This window comes from Ornithorhynchus anatinus, chromosome 5 (genome assembly GCF_004115215.2).
Source record: "Ornithorhynchus anatinus isolate Pmale09 chromosome 5, mOrnAna1.pri.v4, whole genome shotgun sequence".
Classification (NCBI taxonomy): domain Eukaryota; kingdom Metazoa; phylum Chordata; class Mammalia; order Monotremata; family Ornithorhynchidae; genus Ornithorhynchus; species Ornithorhynchus anatinus.
Genome location: NC_041732.1, coordinates 102,742,817 through 102,759,894, shown reverse-complemented (window position 1 = coordinate 102,759,894; position 17,078 = coordinate 102,742,817). Strand labels below are relative to the sequence as shown.

General features: G+C 51.1%; 1 protein-coding gene across 1 annotated transcript in view; it reads left to right on the top strand.

Annotated features, from left to right (window-relative positions):
• Positions 1-17,078, top strand: part of SLC4A5 (solute carrier family 4 member 5) — an 81,059-nt gene that overhangs the window by 52,225 nt on the left and 11,756 nt on the right. The window contains exons 15-18 of the mRNA XM_039912224.1: positions 4,079-4,140; positions 6,350-6,550; positions 9,812-9,925; positions 11,812-11,973. Coding sequence (XP_039768158.1) covers positions 4,079-4,140; positions 6,350-6,550; positions 9,812-9,925; positions 11,812-11,973 — 539 coding nt within the window. The remainder of the gene's footprint in view (positions 1-4,078; positions 4,141-6,349; positions 6,551-9,811; positions 9,926-11,811; positions 11,974-17,078) is intronic.

The following is a 17,078-nucleotide window of genomic DNA, read 5'->3' as shown; positions in this document are numbered from 1 at the left end:
ATAAAGATGGTGGTGATGAGGATGATCATGACAGACGATGGTGAGGATGACGATAATGACAAAGATAAGACGGTGGTGATGGTGGTCAGGATGGTAACGATTATGATGGCAGCGGTGGTGAAGATGACGATGGTGACGATGAGGATAACGGTGGTGGTGGTAATATTTATTTATATTGATGCTCCTGAAGCCTTTCCACTTGTTTTATTGCCCGTCTCCCCCCTTCTAGACTGCGATTCCGTTGTTGGTTAGGGATTGTCTCGATTTATTGCCGAATTTTACTTTCCAAGTGTTCGGTCCAGTGCTCTGCACACAGTAAACATGCAATAAATACGATTGAATGAATGTTTTACACACAGTAATCACTCAATAATTATGACTGAATGAAAGACGGGGTACAGGACAATGATAACAATGATGATAAGGATGGTGACGGTAATGACGAAGTCTCCTGTCAGTCGATCGATCGTATCGATTGAGCGCTTGCTGTATGCAGAGCGCTGTACTAAATGCTTGGAAAAGTCCATTATGACAGAGTCGGTAGACCTATTCCCTGCCCACAAGGAGCTAACAGTCCAGAAGGGGAGATAGGTGTTAAAACAGATTACGGAGATGTGCCGAAGCGCGGTGTGGCTGAGGATGGGGGTGAATAAAAGGTACAAATCCAAGCGTGAGGGTGACGGAGAAAGGAGAGGGACTAGGAGAAATGAGGGCTTAGTCAGGGAAGGCCTCCTGGAGGAAATGGGATTTTTAAAAAGCCTTTGAAGTTGGGGGACTGATCATCCGTTGGAGATGAAGGGGGAGGGAGTTTCAGGCCAGAGGCAGGATGTGGGCGAGGGGTTGGCGGCGAGGCGGATGAGGTGGAGGTACGGCGAGTAGGTTGGCGTAGGAGGAACGAAGCGCGCGGGCTGGGTTGGAGGAGGAAATCAGGGAGGTGGAGGAAGGGGCGAGGGGATTGAGGGCTTTAAAGCCGGTGATAAGGAGTTTCTGTCTAATGCGGAGGCGGATGGGCAACCGCTGCAGGTTCTCGAGGAGTGGAGAAAAGTGGACCGAACGTTTTTGTAGAAAAACGATCCGGGCAGCAGAGTGGGATATTGACTGAAGCGGGGAGAGGCAGGAGACGGGGACATCAAGCAAGGAGGCTGATACAGTAAAGACGGGATAGGAGAAGTGCTCGGTGGCAGTTTGGATAGACTGAAAAGGGCGCATTTTAGCGACGTTGTGGAGGTTGGCAGGTTGAATACGAGAGACGGGTCGAGGATAGTGCTAAGATGAAGGGTTTATGAGACGGGGAGGGTGGTGGTGGCGTCTGCAGTGATTGGAAAGTCAAGGGGAGGACAGGGTTCGGGTGGGAAGGTGAGGAGGCAGGGAGGTCAGCGAGGAGGCCGTGCGGTAATCAGGGAAGGAGAGGAGAAGCGGATCTTTGTGGTAGCACTTTGGATGGAGACGGAAGGGCGATGTTGTGAAGGGAGAACTGACAGACTGAATACGTGGGTCGAGTGAGAGAGAGGAGTCGAGGATAATGCCAGAGTTCTGTCCGAGAGGGTGGTGGTGGTGTCTACAGTGATTGGAAGGACACGGGGAGGACAGGGTTCGGGTGGGAAGACGAGGAGCTCTGTTTTGGACCCTCTACATTTGAGGTGACGGGAGGGCATCCAAGTAGAGATGTCTTGAAGGCGGGAGGAGATGCGAGATTGGAGAGAGGGAGAGCCATCGGGGATGGAGACGGAGATTCGGGAATCATCTCCACAGAGGTGGGAGTGGAAGCCCATGGGAGCGAATGACTTCTCCGAGGGAGTGGGGAGAGATGGAGAAGAGAAGGGGGATCCCCCCTCACCCCCACCCCTACCTCCGGTTAAAGAGTCCTTAGCTGGGGAAAACTGACTCAGGTAGAGTCAAATAGAGCCTGGGAGTCACGCAGACCTGGGTTCTAATGTCGACTCTGCCATTAGAGAAACAGCGTGGCTCAGTGGAACGAGAACAGGCTTGGGAGTCGGAGGTCATGGGTTCTAATCCTGGCTTCACCGCTTGTCAGCTGCGTGACTTTGGGCAAGTCGCTTAAAGAAGCAGCGTGGCTCAGTGGAAAGAGCCCGGGCTTGGGAGGCAAAGGCCATGGGTTCGAATCCAGGCTCCGCCACTTGTCAGCTGGGTGACTGAGGGCAAGTCACTTCACTTCTCTGGGCCTCAGTTACCTCGTCTGTAAAATGGGGATGAAGACTTTGAGCCTCATGTGGGACAACCTGATGACCCTGTATCTACCCCAGCGCTTAGAACAGTGCTCTGCACATAGTAAGCGCTTAACAAATACCAACATCATTGTTATTATTCCCTGAGCCTCAGTTACCTCATCTGTAAAATGGGGATGAAGACTGTGAGCCCCAGGTGGGACAACCTGATCACCTTGTATCCCCCCAGCGCTTAGAACAGTGCTTTGCACATAGTAAGCGCTTAACAAATGCCATTATTATTATTACTAGCAAGAAGCAGCGTGCCTTAGTGGAAAGAGCCCAGGCTTGGGAGTCTGAGGTTGTGCGTTCTAATCCCGGCTCTGCCCCTTGTCAGCTGGGTGCCTACGGGCAAGTCACTTCACTTCTCTGTGCCTCAGTTTCCTCATCTGCAAAATGGGGGTGAAGACTGTGAGCCCCATATGGGTCAGGGACCGTGTCCAGTCCGATTATCTTGTATCTACCGCGGTATTTAGAATAGCACCTGGAATAGAATAAATACGTAACAGTGCTTTGCATGTAGTGATCGCTCAATAAATGATGAAATGAACGAAAGAACAAATACCACCATTATTAGTAGTATTATTCTCTGGACCTCCGTTACCTCAGCTGCAAAATGGGAATTCAATAGCTCTTCTCCCTTCTGTTAGACTTCAATTTGTGTTAGCTCCCTTCTGTTAGTGCAGAGGCAGCATGGCGTAGTGGAGAGAGCACAGGCCTGGGCATCAGAAGGGCATGGGTTCTAATCCCAGCTCTGTCACTTGTCCGCTGTGTGACCTTGGGCAAGCCAATTCGCTTCTCTGTGCCTCAGTTATCTCATCTGTCAAATGGGGATTGAGACTGTGAGCCCCACGTGGGACAGGGACTACGTCCAACCCAATTTGCTTGTATGCCCTCCAGCTCTTAGTACAGTGTCTGGCACATAGTAAGCGCTCAACAAACACCACAATTTTTATTAGAGGATTATTAAAGCAGCATGGCTTAGTGGCAAAAGCCCAGGCTTGGGAGTAAGAGGTCATGGGTTCTAATCCCACCTCTGCCACTAGTCTGCTGTGTGACCTTGGGCAAGCCACTTAACTTCTCTGTGCCTCAGTTCCCTCATCTATAAAATGGGGATTGAGACTGTGAGCCCCACGTGGGACAACCTGATAACCTTGTATCTACACCAGCGCTTAGTACAGCGTTTGTCACAGAGTAGGTGCTTAACAAATACCATAATTATTATTATTATTATCATTATACTGTGAGCCCCATGACAGACAGGGACTGCATTTGGCCTAGCTCGTGTCTATCCCAGCACTTCGAACAGTGCCTGACACATAGTAAGTGCTCAACAAATACCATTTTTTTAAAAAAAAAAAAAAAAAGCTCCTGCTCTGTGCTTGGAGAGGCAGAGTTGGGATGGGGCAGGGAGGGAGGGACGAACCATCTCAACAGAAACGCTTCGCGTGGAACTGTCGGAACCCTACTGGGAGTTCACCTCCTCCAGGAGGCCTTCCCAGACTGAACCTTCCCTTTTCCTCCGCTCCTCCTCCCCTCCCCATCTCCCCGACTCCCTCCCCCCGCTCTTCCCCCTTCCCCTCCCCACAGCAACTTGTGTATATTTGTACATATTTATTACCCTATTTTATTAATGATGTGCATTTATCTATGGTTCTATTTATCTATTTTGATGCCTACTTGTTCTGTTGTCTGTCTCCCCTTTCTAGACTGTGAGCCCATTGTGGGGTAGGGATTGTCTCTGTTGCCGAATTGTACTTTCCAAGCGCTTAGTCCAGTGCTCTGCACACAGTAAGCGCTCAGTAAATGCGATCGAATGAATGTCGGTTCGCTAACACCCTCGTCTTCCACAGTGAATACGACGTTGTTCAACACTTCAGCTCCGCTGGCACCCAACATCACTAACAGTTCTCTGGTAAGCAGACACTTCCTGTGAATAGTCACCAAGTCTGAGGTTCAGTCCTGTTTGTGTGTTTTTGTGAGTTTTTGTGTGAGGGTGTTCGCATGGGTGTGCACAGGTATTTGTGCATGAGAATGTGGGGGTGGGGGTGAGGGTGGTGATGGGGAGGGAAGGGATCTGACTTTGAGTGTGTAAGTGTGTTTTCAGTAATAAGGGTTTAGGAATTTGATATTTGTGTGGGCATTTTGTCCCCATTTTACAGATGATGTAACTGAGGCTCAGGGAAGAATAATAATAATAATAATAATGTTGGTCTTCGTTAAGTGCTTACTATGTGCAGAGCACTGTTCTAAGCGCTGGGGTAGATACAGGGTCATCGGGTTGCCCCACGTGAGGCTCACCGTTAATCCCCATTTTACAGATGAGGTAACTGAGGCACAGAGAAGTGAAGTGACTTGCCCACAGTCACCCAGCTGACAAGTGGCGGAGCCGGGATTTGAACCCATGACCTCTGACTCCCAAGCCCGAGCTCTTTCCACTGAGCCGCGCTGCTTCTCTATCATGTATCTTCCCTGGTGTTTAGAACAGTGCCTAGAACATAGTAAGCACTTAACGAATAAAATTTAAAAAGGTGTGTATATGTGTGTGTGTGTTGAACAATTCCAGGGGGCAACTGTGGAACCCTCTGGAAGTCCATTTGGCCTCTGTGGGCCTCAGTTTCCCATTTGGGGCCTAGAGAGAGCCCAGCCCCCCGGCCCCGGTGCCCACGTCCCTCGGCTGCCAGCCAGTGAGCCCTGATCCCCTGCGCGTGAGGAGGGCTTGGGGAGCCTTAAGGAACTCGGAGGGATAGTTGGAAGTTTAACAAAAAAAATGGTATTTGTCAAGCGCTTACTATGTGCTAAACTAAGTGCTGGGGCAGATCCAAGCTCATCAGGTTGGACACGGTCCATGTCCCACATGGGGCTCACAGTGTCAGCTTGGTGTAATGTGTAGAGCCCCGGCCTGGGAGTCAGAAGGTCATGGGTTCTAATCCCGGCCCTGCCACTTGTCTACTGTGTGACCTGGGACAAGTCACTTCACTTCTCTGGCCCTCGGTTCCCTTCCAGTCATTCAATCGTATTTATTAAGCGCTTACTCTGTGCAGAGCACTGAGTGCTTGGGAAAGTACAATACAACAATAAACAAGGACGTTCCCTTCCCGCAACGAGCTCATGGTCTAGAGGGGGATTACCTCATCTGTAAAATGGGGATTAGTAATAATAATAATGGCATTTGTTAAGCGCTTACTACGTGCCAAGCACTGTTCTAACCACTGGGGTAGATACCAGGTCATCAGGTTGTCCCACGAGGGGCTCGTGGTCTTCATCCCCATTTTATAGATGAGCGAACCGAGGCCCAGAGAAGTGAAATGGCTTGCCCAGGATCACACAGTGGACAAGTGGCGGACCGGGGATTAGAACCCACGTCCTCCGACTCCCAGGCCCGGGCTCGTTCCGCAAAGCCACGCTCTTTCTCATAAGCCTGTGAGCCCTCTGCGGGACAGGGACTGTGTTCAACCTGATTTCCTTGTACCCACCCCAGCGCTGAGTACAGTGCTTGGCACATAGCAAGTGCTTAATAAATACCACAATTATTATGATTACTATTATTAATCCCTATTTTGCAGATGAGGTCACCGAGGCCTAGAGAAGTCGAGCGACTTGCCCAAGGTCTCTCAGCAGACAAGGGGCGGAGCGGGTTTAGAACCCCTCCCGGGGTCCAACTCATAGGCCACACTGCCGAGACATCCCGACTCTGCCACTTGTCAGCTGTGTGACTGTGGGCAAGTCACTTCATTCATTCATTCAATAGTATTTATTGAGCGTTTACTATGCGCAGAGCACCGTACTAAGCGCTTGGAATGAACAAGTCGGCAACAGATAGAGACAATCCCTGCCCATTGACAGGCTCACAGTCTAATCGGGGGAGACAGACAAGAACAGTGGCAATAAATAGAGTCAAGGGGAAGAACATCTCGTAAAAACAATGGCAACTTCACTTCTCTGTGCCTCAGTTCCCTCATCTGTAAAATGGGGATTAAGACTGTGAGCCCCACGTAGGACAGCCTGATTCCCCTGTGTCTACCCCAGCGCTTAGAACAGTGCTCTGCACATAGTAAGCGCTTAACAAATACCAACCTTATTAATAATCCACTGGTCTGTTCTCCTGCCGCTTCCGTCCCCAGTCCGATCCCGTCAACCTGACAGCTCTGGACTGGAGCCAGCTGAGCAAGAAGGAGTGTCTCAAGTACGGCGGGAGCCTCCTGGGTCCCTCCTGCAAATTTGTCCCCGACCTGGCCCTCATGTCCTTCATCCTCTTCTTCGGGACCTACTCCATGACCCTCACCCTGAAGAAATTCAAATTCAGCCGCTATTTTCCCACGAAGGTAAGAGCCCTCCGCCCGGCATCAACTTCTCTTTAGTAGTGATAATCAGAATAGCCGATAGCAGCGTGGCTCAGTGGAAAGAGTCCGGGCTCGGGAGTCAGAGGTCATGGGTTCGAATCCCGGCTCTGCCACGTGGCAGCTGGGTGACTGTGGGCAAGTCACTTCACTTCTCTGGGCCTCAGTTACCTCATCTGTAAAATGGGGATGAAGACTGTGAGCCCCACGTGGGACGTCCTGATTCCCATATCTACCCCAGCGCTTAGAACAGTGCTCGGCACATAGTAAGCGCTTAACAAATACCAACATTATTATTATTATTATTATTCTCTGTGCCTCAGTTACCTCATCTGTAAAAGGGGGATGAAGAATGTGAGCCTCACATGGGACAACCTGATGACCCTGTATCTACCCCAGCGCTTAGAACGGTGCTCTGCACATAGTAAGCGCTTAACGAATACCAACATAATTATTATCATTCATTCAGTAGTATTTATTAAGAACTTACTAAGCGCTTGGAATGGACAATTGGACAACAGAGAAAGACAATCCCTGCCCAAAGACGGGCTCCCAGTCTAACTGGGGGAGACAGGCGGCAGAGCAAAACAAACCAAAAACAAGACAACATTATCACGATAAATAGAATCAAGGGGATGGACACCTCATTAACAAAATAAATAGGGTAATAATATATACAAATGAGCGCAGTGCTGAGGGGAGGGGAAGGGGGGAATGATGGTATCTGTTGAGCGCCAGGTGCTGTACTAAGCACCGGGGGCGGGTGCAAACTAAGCAGGTTGGACACAATCCCTGTCCGAAACGGGGCTCGCCGTCTCAATCCTTATCTATTGGCCTCTCCTAATCGCTTAGTCCAGTGCTCCGCACACGGTAGCGGCACAACGTAGTGGTTGTAATGTAATCAATGCTTATACATTATGTAATATAAAATTCTAATAAAATTAAATAACGAATACAACGATATAATAAAATAAGTGCTGACGGGCTGAGAGTGGGGTGAATATCATTCATTCAGTCGTATTTATTGAACTCTTTCTGTGAGCAAAGCACTGGACTAAGCACTTGAGAGAGGACAACACAACAATAAGCAGAGACATTCCCTGCTCACAACAGGCTTGCATTCTAGAGGGGGAGACAGACATTAAAATAATTATATAATATACAATACAATGTATAATTATACAGTGCTTGTATATTATATAATATAAAACAATAATAAAATGAAATAATAATGAATAAAATATTGTAATATAGAATATAATAGGTAAAATACATGCTGAGGGGCTGACAGGAATGAATATCATTCATTGTCATATTTATTGAGCACTTACTGTGTGCAAAACACTGGACTAAGCACTCGAGAGAGGACAATACAACTGTAAACAGATACATCAACATACAATAAACGAGCTCGCAGTGGCTTAGTTGCAAGAGCCCCGGCTTGGGAGTCAGAGGTTGTGGGTTCTAATCCCTGCCCCGCCACTTAACAGCTGTGTGACTGTGGGCAAGTCACTTCCCTTCTCTGTGCCTCAGTTCCCTCATCGGTTAAATGGGGTTGAAGACTGTGAGCCCCACGTGGGACAACCTGTTGACCTTGTATCTCCCCCAGTGCGTGGCACATAGTAAACGCTTAACAAATACCCTCATTATTATTATTATTTAAAGGGAATAAAGCCAAATGCCTAGGCGATGCGGAGGGGGAGACAGCTGGGGGAAGTGAGGGGTTAGTCGGGGAAGGTTTCTTGAGGAGCGGAGTTGAGATGTCAACCTCGTGCTGCCTCTTGCCATCCCCAAAAACAGGTGCTCTCGCTTCCTTCCTCAACTGGTTCTGTTGGATCACAAGCTCTTTGAGGTCAAGGCCCTTGAACAGGCTTCCAGTATAGTGAGAATAATAATAATAGTATTTGTTAAGTGCTTACTATATGCAGGGCACTGGACTAAGCTCTGGGATGGATACAAGCTAATCGGGTTGGACTCAATCCCTGTCCCACGTGGGGCTCACAGTCTCCATCCCCATTTTACACATAAAGTCACTAAGGCCCAGGGAAGGGAAGTGACTTGTCCAAAGTCACACAGACAAGTCGGGGAGCTGGGATTAGAACCCATGACCTTCTGACTCCCAGGCCCGGGCTCTACCCACTACACCTTGCTGCTTCTCTAGGTGCTCAGAACAGTAGGGGGGAGGGAGGTCTCCAAAAAAAAAAAAAAAACTCCCTTGGATTATTATTATTATTACTAAGTGCTTAAAAAACACCATTAGAAAATGGTATTTATTGAGCATATATTATATGCAGAGCACTGCAGGCAGCACTTGGGAGAGGACAGTCCAAAAGAATTAGTAGACACGGCCAAAATGACAAATGAGTTGTTGCTCAATTGATAAATGAGCCCAGTCCTCGCTCAAAAGACATCAAACTGTCCCAGTCAGGGAGCAGACCTCGAGTCCAAAAAGAGACCGTGACAGTCAATTGTATTTATTGAGTGCTTACTCCGTGCAGAGCACTGGACTAAGTGCTTGGGTGAGGACATTAGAACAATAGAACAGACACAATCCCTGCCCACAACGAGCTGACAGTCTAGAGGGGAAGACAGACATTAGTAGAAAGAAAGAAATGACAGATATGGGCTTAAGTGGTCTGGGGCTGGGAGCGGGGGGGATGAAGGAAGGGAGCGAGTCGGGGCGACGCAAAAGGGAGTGGGAGCAGAGGCAAGGAGGGCGCAGTCAGAGAAGGCCTTTTGGAGGAGATGGGCCCTCAAAAGGCTTCAAAGGTGGCAGGGAGCAATAGTCTGTTGGCTTTGAGGAAGGAGGGTGTCCGGGCCGGAGGCAGGATGTGGGACAGAAGGGAGCTTTTTTAAAGACCTCCCTGCCCCCCACCAGGATAAAGGAGGACGGTGTGTGAAGGAAGGGAATCTGGAATGTAGCATCTGTTGGATCACAAGCTCTTTGAGGTCAGGGCCCTTGAACAGTCTCCCATTATAATGAGAATCATAATAATAATAATAGTGGTATTTGTTAAGCGCTTCCTATATGCCCCCCCACACACCAGGATAAAGGATGATGACGTGTGAAGGAAGGGAGATGTGGAATGTAGCATCAGATCCTCCCCAAGGACTCAGCTCGGCTCCGAGCCCGGCCCCCCACCGTCCACCCACCACCCATCGCTCTCCCACGCTGCCTACTCCACCCCACCTGAGTCAACTCTTCTCCGTGCTTGTGTGTCCCCCTCCTGCCCCACCCTCCTCTAGTTCCGAGCCCTGGTCGCTGATTTTTCCATCGTCTTCTCCATCCTGATATTCTGTGGGATCGATGCCGGCTTTGGATTGGAGACCCCCAAGCTGCACGTCCCCAGTGTCATCAAGGTTTGACCCGCACGGCTCAGACACGCTCTCTCCTCCCCGGCCCCTGTGTGCTCCTTCCATCCATCTCCATCCTGCCCTTCATCCCCTTCTGCATCCTCATCTACATGCTTCCTTTCCTCCATCCCTCCATCCTTCCACCTACTATGCCTTCCCTCCTCCTCTCCACCCTGCCTTTCATCCTCCCCTCCATCCTCCTCTCCATACATCTTCCATCCTCCTCACATGCCTTTCACCTTGCCCTCCATCCTCCTCTCCATTCAGCCCCCCATCCTCTTCTCCATTCTGCCCTCCATCCTCCTCTCCTCCTCTCCTCCATCCTCCTCCCCATCCTGTCTTCCATCCTCCTCTCCACCTATTCTCCATCCTCCTCCCCATCCTGTCCTCCATCTTCTACTCCAGCCAATTCTCAGAGAGCTTTCCTCCCTTCTGGCCCCTGACCAGTGCTTCCTGACCTCACAACTTCCATTCTCTCCTCCTGCTTCTCCTCTTCCTTCTCCTTTTGATGGCTCAGACCACGGCCCTCTAGGGAGTCAGAGATGGGACAGCTTATATCCTGAGCATTAAAGTGAGTGCGGAAAAGGTGGAGCCAACGAGCACTCCATTAAATGATAATGCTCCGAATCGTCCCCTGAGGCTAACAATAATAATAATAATAATTATGGTATCTGTTAAGCGCTTACTATATGCAGAGCACCGTTCTAAGCGCTGGGGTAGATACAGGGTAATCAGATTGTCCCACGTGAGGCTCACATTTTTTAATCCTCATTTTTACAGCTGAGGTAACTGAGGCACAGAGATGTGAAGTGACTTGCCCAAGGTCACACAGCAGACGAGGGACGGAGCCGGGATTAGAACCCACGACCTCTGACTCCCAAACCCGTGCTCTTTCCACTAAGCCACGCTGCTTCTCTAGGCTAGACTAGGAAGAGAGAGAGTAGACTTGCCCCCGTCCAACTTCCCTCAGCTCAGAAGGCTGTGACACCTTGGGTATCGATTGCCCCGTTATCTCCTCCGAGTCGTTCAATCGTATTTATTGAGCGCTTACTGTGTGCAGAGCACTGAACTAAGCACTCAGGAGAATCCAATATAACAGAGTTCATGGTCACATTCCCTGCCCACAACAAGCTTACAGCCTAGAGGAAGAAACACACATTAAGAGAAATAAATAAATGACAAACGTGGACATAAGTGCTACGGGGCTGAGGGACGGTTGAGTAGAGGGAGAAAATCCAAGAGCAAGGGTGATACGGAAGAGAATGGGAGAAGAGGGAATGAGGGCCTAGTCAGGGAAGGCCTCTCGGAGGAGATGGGATTTTAATAAGTATTTGAAGGTAGGGAGTGATCCTCCGTGGGATTTGAGGAGGGAGGGCCTTCCGGGCCAGAGACAGGATGGGGGCGAGGGGTCGGCGGTGAGACGGGCGAGATGGAGGCCCAGGGAGAAGGTTGGCATTAGAGAAGAGAAGCGTGCGGGCCGGGTTGGAGTTGGAGAGCAGCCGGGTCAGGTAGGAGGGGACAAGGTGGATCGAGGGCCTTAAAGCCTCCGGTGAGAAGTTTCTGTCGGAGTCCTAACCGGGCCCGTGGCTGCCACGCTCCCCGTCTGCTCTCTCCCTAGCTCCGTAAGCTCGTTAGCGACTTTTCTATCTTCCTGTCCATTCTCATGTTTGTGGGCCTGGACGGCCTCTTTGGACTCGATACTCCTAAGCTCCGGGTGCCGACCGACTTCAAGGTAAAGGGTCGAGCCGCCGAGGGGCCGGGCCTCCCGGTCCCCGAGGGAGAGGATGCCGGCGGGACGGTACCGGGGTGGGGAGGGAAGGGCCGGGGAGGAGGGGTGGTGGGCCGAGCGGGGCCACGTTCCACGTTCACATTCCCACGCTCCGCTCCTCCAGCCCACCCGCGTGGACCGGGGCTGGCTCATCTTCCCGTTCGGGAAAAACCCGTGGTGGATTTACCCAGCCAGCGCCCTGCCGGCCCTCCTGGTGACCATCCTCGTCTTCATGGACCAGCAGATCACCGCCGTCATCGTCAACAGGAAAGAGAACAAGCTCAGGGTGGGTGCCTCCCTCTCCCACCCGGGCGCCCACGAGCAGACCCCGGGGTCCTCTCTCCGCTTGCTCCCGTCTCGGGGCTTTGCCGATCACCTGGACGAACCGATCGGTCGATGGGACGTATTGAGCGCTTAGTGTGGGTAGAGCACCGAACTAAGGGCTTGGGAGCGGACATTATATTACCGTCTGTCTTCCCCTCTCGACCAAGCTTGTGTGGGCAAGGAATAATAATAGTAATAATAATATATTAAAATAGTAATTATATTATTTAACTTTATTATTATTGTATTTGTTAAGCGCTTACTATGTGCTAAATGTACTAAGCACTGGGGGAGGTACAAGTTAGGTTGGACACAGTCCCTGTCCCACATAGGGCTCACAGTCTTAATCCCCATTTTATAGATGAAGGAACTGAGGCCCAGGGAAGTGAAGTGACTGGCCCAAAGTCACACAGCAGAAAAGCGTGCTGTGCACACAGTAAGCGCTCAGTAAATACGATTGAATAAAAGTGGTGGAGCCAGATTATTTTGTTATATTGGACTGTCCCAAGCTCTTAGTACAGTGCTCCGCGCACAGTAAGCGTTCAATAAATACAATCGAATGACTGACGATACTACAGAAGTGGCAGACACGATCCCTCCCTACAAGGAGCTCGCAGTCTAGGGGGGGAGACCGACACTAGAACGAATCGACCAAACAATCGATGGTATTTATTGAGCGTTTACCGAGTGTGGATCATTGGATTAAGCGGTTGGGAGAGTAGGGTAGGACACAGATGGTGGAAGCTTTCCCCGTCTACAGGAAGCTTAGAGCCTAGACGGGGACATGAAAATAAATTACGACTGTGGACGTAAATGCCAGGGGCTGAGGGCGGGGTGAATCAATCGGTCGATCGTATTTATCGAGCACTTACTGTGTGCAGAGCACTGTACTAAGCTCCCCGGAGAGGACAATACAACAGAGTTGGTAGACTCTCTGCCTGCCCACGATGAGCTTAAAGTCTAAGAGAGGATGGTGGTATTTAAGTGCTTACTATGGGCTAAGCGCTGGGGTAGATACAAGGTAATCAGGTTGTCCCACGTGGGGCTCGCGGTCTTCATCCCCATTTTACAGATGAGGTCACTGAGGCACAGAGAAGTTTAGTAACTTGCCCAAAGTCACACAGCTGATAAGTGTCGGAGTCGCGATGAGAACCCACCACCTCTGACCCCCAAGCCCGTGCTCTTTCCACTAAGCCACGCTGCTTCTCGAGAAGCTCTTCTCAAGAAAAGAAGAGAGGGAGTCGGACATTAATGTGGATGATAAGTGACATAATAATGTTGGTATTTGTAATAATAATAATGTTGGTATTTGTTAAGCGCTTACTATGTGCAGAGCACTGTTCTAAGCGCTGGGGTAAACACAGGGGAATCAGGTTGTCCCACGTGGGGCTCACAGTCTTAATCCCCATTTTACAGATGAGGGAACTGAGGCACAGAGAAGTGAAGTGACTTGCCCACAGTCACACAGCTGACAAGTGGCAGAGCTGGGATTCAAACTCATGAGCCCTGACTCCAAAGCCCGTGCTCTTTCCACTGTGCCACGCTGCTTCTGCTTTGTTAAGCGCTTCCTATGTGCAGAGCACTGTTCTAAGCGCTGGGGGAGATACAGGGTCATCAGGTTGTCCCACGTGAGGCTCACAGTTAATCCCCATTTTACAGATAAGGTAACTGAGGCCCAGAGAAGTGAAGCGACTTGCCCACAGTCACACAGTTGACTGTGCAGCTGACGGCGAATAAAGAGTGCAAACCAAGAGCAAGGGTGACACGGAAGGGAGTGGGAGAAGAGGAAAGGAGGGCTTAGTCAGGGAAGGCCTCTCGGAGGAGGTGGGCCCTTCGATAAGGCTCTGAAGGTGAGGAGGGTGATCGTCTGTTGGAAAAGAAGAGGGAGGGAGGGCGTTCCAGGGCAGAGGCAGGATGTGGGCAAGAGGTCGGTGGTGAGATAGACGAGATGGAGGGACAGTGAGAAGGTTGGCATTAGAGGAGCGGAGTGTGCGGCCTGGGTTGGAGCAGGAGAGCAGCGAGGTGAGGTAGGAGGGGGCCAGGGGATGGACGGCTTTAAAGCCGATGGTGATTTCTCTTTTGATGCGGAGGTGGATGGGCAACCACCGGAGTTTTTGGAGGAGTGGGAGAACACGGACTGAACGTTTTTGTAGGAAAATCATCCAGGCGGCAGAGTGCAGCGTGGACTGGAGAGGGGAGAGACGGGAGGCTGGGAGGTCAGCGAGGAGGCTGATCTAGTAATCAAGGCGGGAGAGAAGTGCTTGGATTGACGTGGTAGCAATTTGAATGGAGAGGAGAGGGTGGATTTTAACGACGTGGAGGTAGAACCGTCAGGATTTGGTGACAGATCGAATATGTGCGTTGAATGAGAGATGAGTCGAGGGCTATGCCGAGGTTACGGGTGTGAGACGGAGGACGGCGGTGCCGCCTACAGTCGTGGGAAAGTCATGGGGAGGACAGAGTTTGGGTGGGAAGGTGGGGAATTCTAGGTACAGATCGAAGTTCAAGGGCAATGCAGAACGGCGAGGGACTGGAACAAATGAGAGCCAAACCAGGGAAAGCCTCATGGTGGAGATGTGACTTTTAGAAGGGCTTCGAGGTTGCGGAGAGAGGGGGTCTGTCCGATACGAAGAAGGAGGGCATTCCAGGCCAGGGGCAGGACGTGGGTGAGAGGCTGGCGGCCAGATAGACGAGATCGAGGTACAGGAAGTGGGTTGGCGTTAGGGGAGTGAAGCTTGCGGGCTGGCAGACCGACAGGATTTGGTGAGATCCAGTGGGAGGGTTGAATGAGAATGATGAGGTGAGGAAAAAGCTAAGGTAATGGGCTGATGAGGCAGAGAGGATGGTGGGGGTGTCTACAGTGATGGGAAAGACAAGGGGAGGACAGGATTTGGGCGGGAAGATGAGGAGTTCTGGTTTGGACATGTTTAGTCGGAGGCGATGGCAGGACATCCATTCGATCGCATTTATTGAGCGCTTACTGGGTGCAGAGCACTGGACTAAGCGCTTGGAAGGTACAATTCGGCAACAGATAGAGACAATCCCTACCCGACAGTGGGCTCACGGTCTAGAAGGGGGGAGACGACAAAACCAAACAAGTAGACAGGTATCAATAGAATCAAAATAGATCAACAGAATTATAGATATAGACACATCATTAGTAAAATAAATGGAATAATAAATATGTACAAATATACGCAAGTGCTGTGGGATGGGGAGAGGGGCAGAGCAGAGGGAGGGAGTTGGGGTGATGAAGGGAGGAGGTTCAGGGAAAAAGGGGGACTCAGTCTGGGAAGGCCTCCTGGAGGAGGAGAGCTTTCAGTAGGGCTTTGAAGGGGGGAAGAGAGTTAGTTTGGTGGATGTGAGGAGGGAGGGGGTTCCAGGACAGCGGGAGGACGTGGGCCGGGGGTGGACGGTGAGGCGGGCGAGCTGGAGGCCCAGGGAGGAGGTGGGCGGCGGCAGGGGAGCGGAGTGTGCGGCCCGGGATGAAGGAGGAGAGAAGGGAGGTGAGGTGGGAGGGGGCCAGGGGATGGGGGGCTTTGAAGCCAAGAGTGAGGAGTTTTTGCTTGATGCAGAGGTTGATGGGCAACCCCTGGAGATTTTTGAGGAGGGGGGTGACATGCCCAGAACGTTTCTGTAGATGCTCTACACACCTGTACATCCAGGTAGAGATGTCCCGAAGGCCGGAGGAAATGTGAAACTGGAGAGGGAGATTTGGGTAAAGAGGTTTTGAGCTCACGGGCTGATCCGCATCAACTTGCAGTGACAGAGAAGTGTAAGAGGGAACTCTGGGCAGGGGCGGTTAAATTGGGGGCTAGAAGCTGGTGGGGTGTAGGGGTGTAGAATGGTATAGTGGATAGAGAATGGGCCTGAGAGTCAGAAGGTCGTGAGTTCTACTCCCGGGTCCTCCACCTGTCTGCTGTGTGACCTTAGGCGAGTCACTTCACTTCTCTGTGATTCAGTGACCTCATCTGTAACATGGGGTTTGAGACCGTGAGCCCTACCTGGGACAGGGAGTGTGCCCGACCCAATTTGCTTGTATCCACCCCAGTGCTTAGTAGAGTGCCCGGCACATAGTGAGTGCTTAATAAATGCCATAATTATAATTGAGAAGCAGTATGGACTATGGATAGAGCCCGGGTCCGAGAGTCAGAAGGTCATGAGTTCTTATCCCAACTCTTCCACTTCTTTCATTCAGTCGTCCAATCGTATTTATTGAGTGCTTACTGTGTGCAGAGCACTGTACTAAGCACTGGAAAAGCAATAGAGCAATAAAGAGGGACAAAGGGACAATCCCCGCCCACAACGAGTTCACAGATTACAGGGCGGGAGACAGACATCGGTACAAGTAGACAGAGATCAATATAAATAAATAAAATGGCATATACACATAAGTGGTGTGGAGTGGAGAGAGGGGAGCAGAGTAAAGGGAGCGAGTCAGGGTGATGCAGAAGGGAGGGGGAGATGAGGAAAAGGGGGGCTTAGGGAAGGCCTCGGGGAGGGGGTGCGCCTTGGATAAGGCTTTGAAGGGGGGAAGAGTCGTCTGTGGGATGTGAGGAGGGAGGCCCTTCCAGGCCAGGGGCAGGACGTGGGCTAGGGGGGTCAATGGCGGGACAGGAGAGAAGGAGGCCCAGTGAGGAGGTGAGCGGCGGCAGAGGAGCGGAGCGTGCGGGCTGGGCTGAAGGAGGAGAGAAGGGAGGCGAGGTAGGAGGGGGCCGGGGGATTGGATGGCTTGGAAGCCAAGAGCGAGGAGTTTTTGCTTGACACAGAGGTGGGTGGGCAACCACTGGAGATTTTTGAGAAGGCGGGGTGACGTGGCCTCAACATTTCTGTAGAAAGATGATCTCGTCTGCTGTGTGACCTCGGGTAGGTCATTTCACTCCTCGGGGCTTCAGTTGCCTCAACTGTAAAATGGGCATGAAGACTGTGAACCCCTTGGGGGCCAGGGACTGTGCCCAACCCAGTTTGCTCGTCGCCACCCCAACGCTTAGTACGGTGCCTGGCGCACAGCAAGCGCTTAACAAGGACTGTTGTTATTATTGTGGGCCAAGGTGAGGGGGAGCTGGA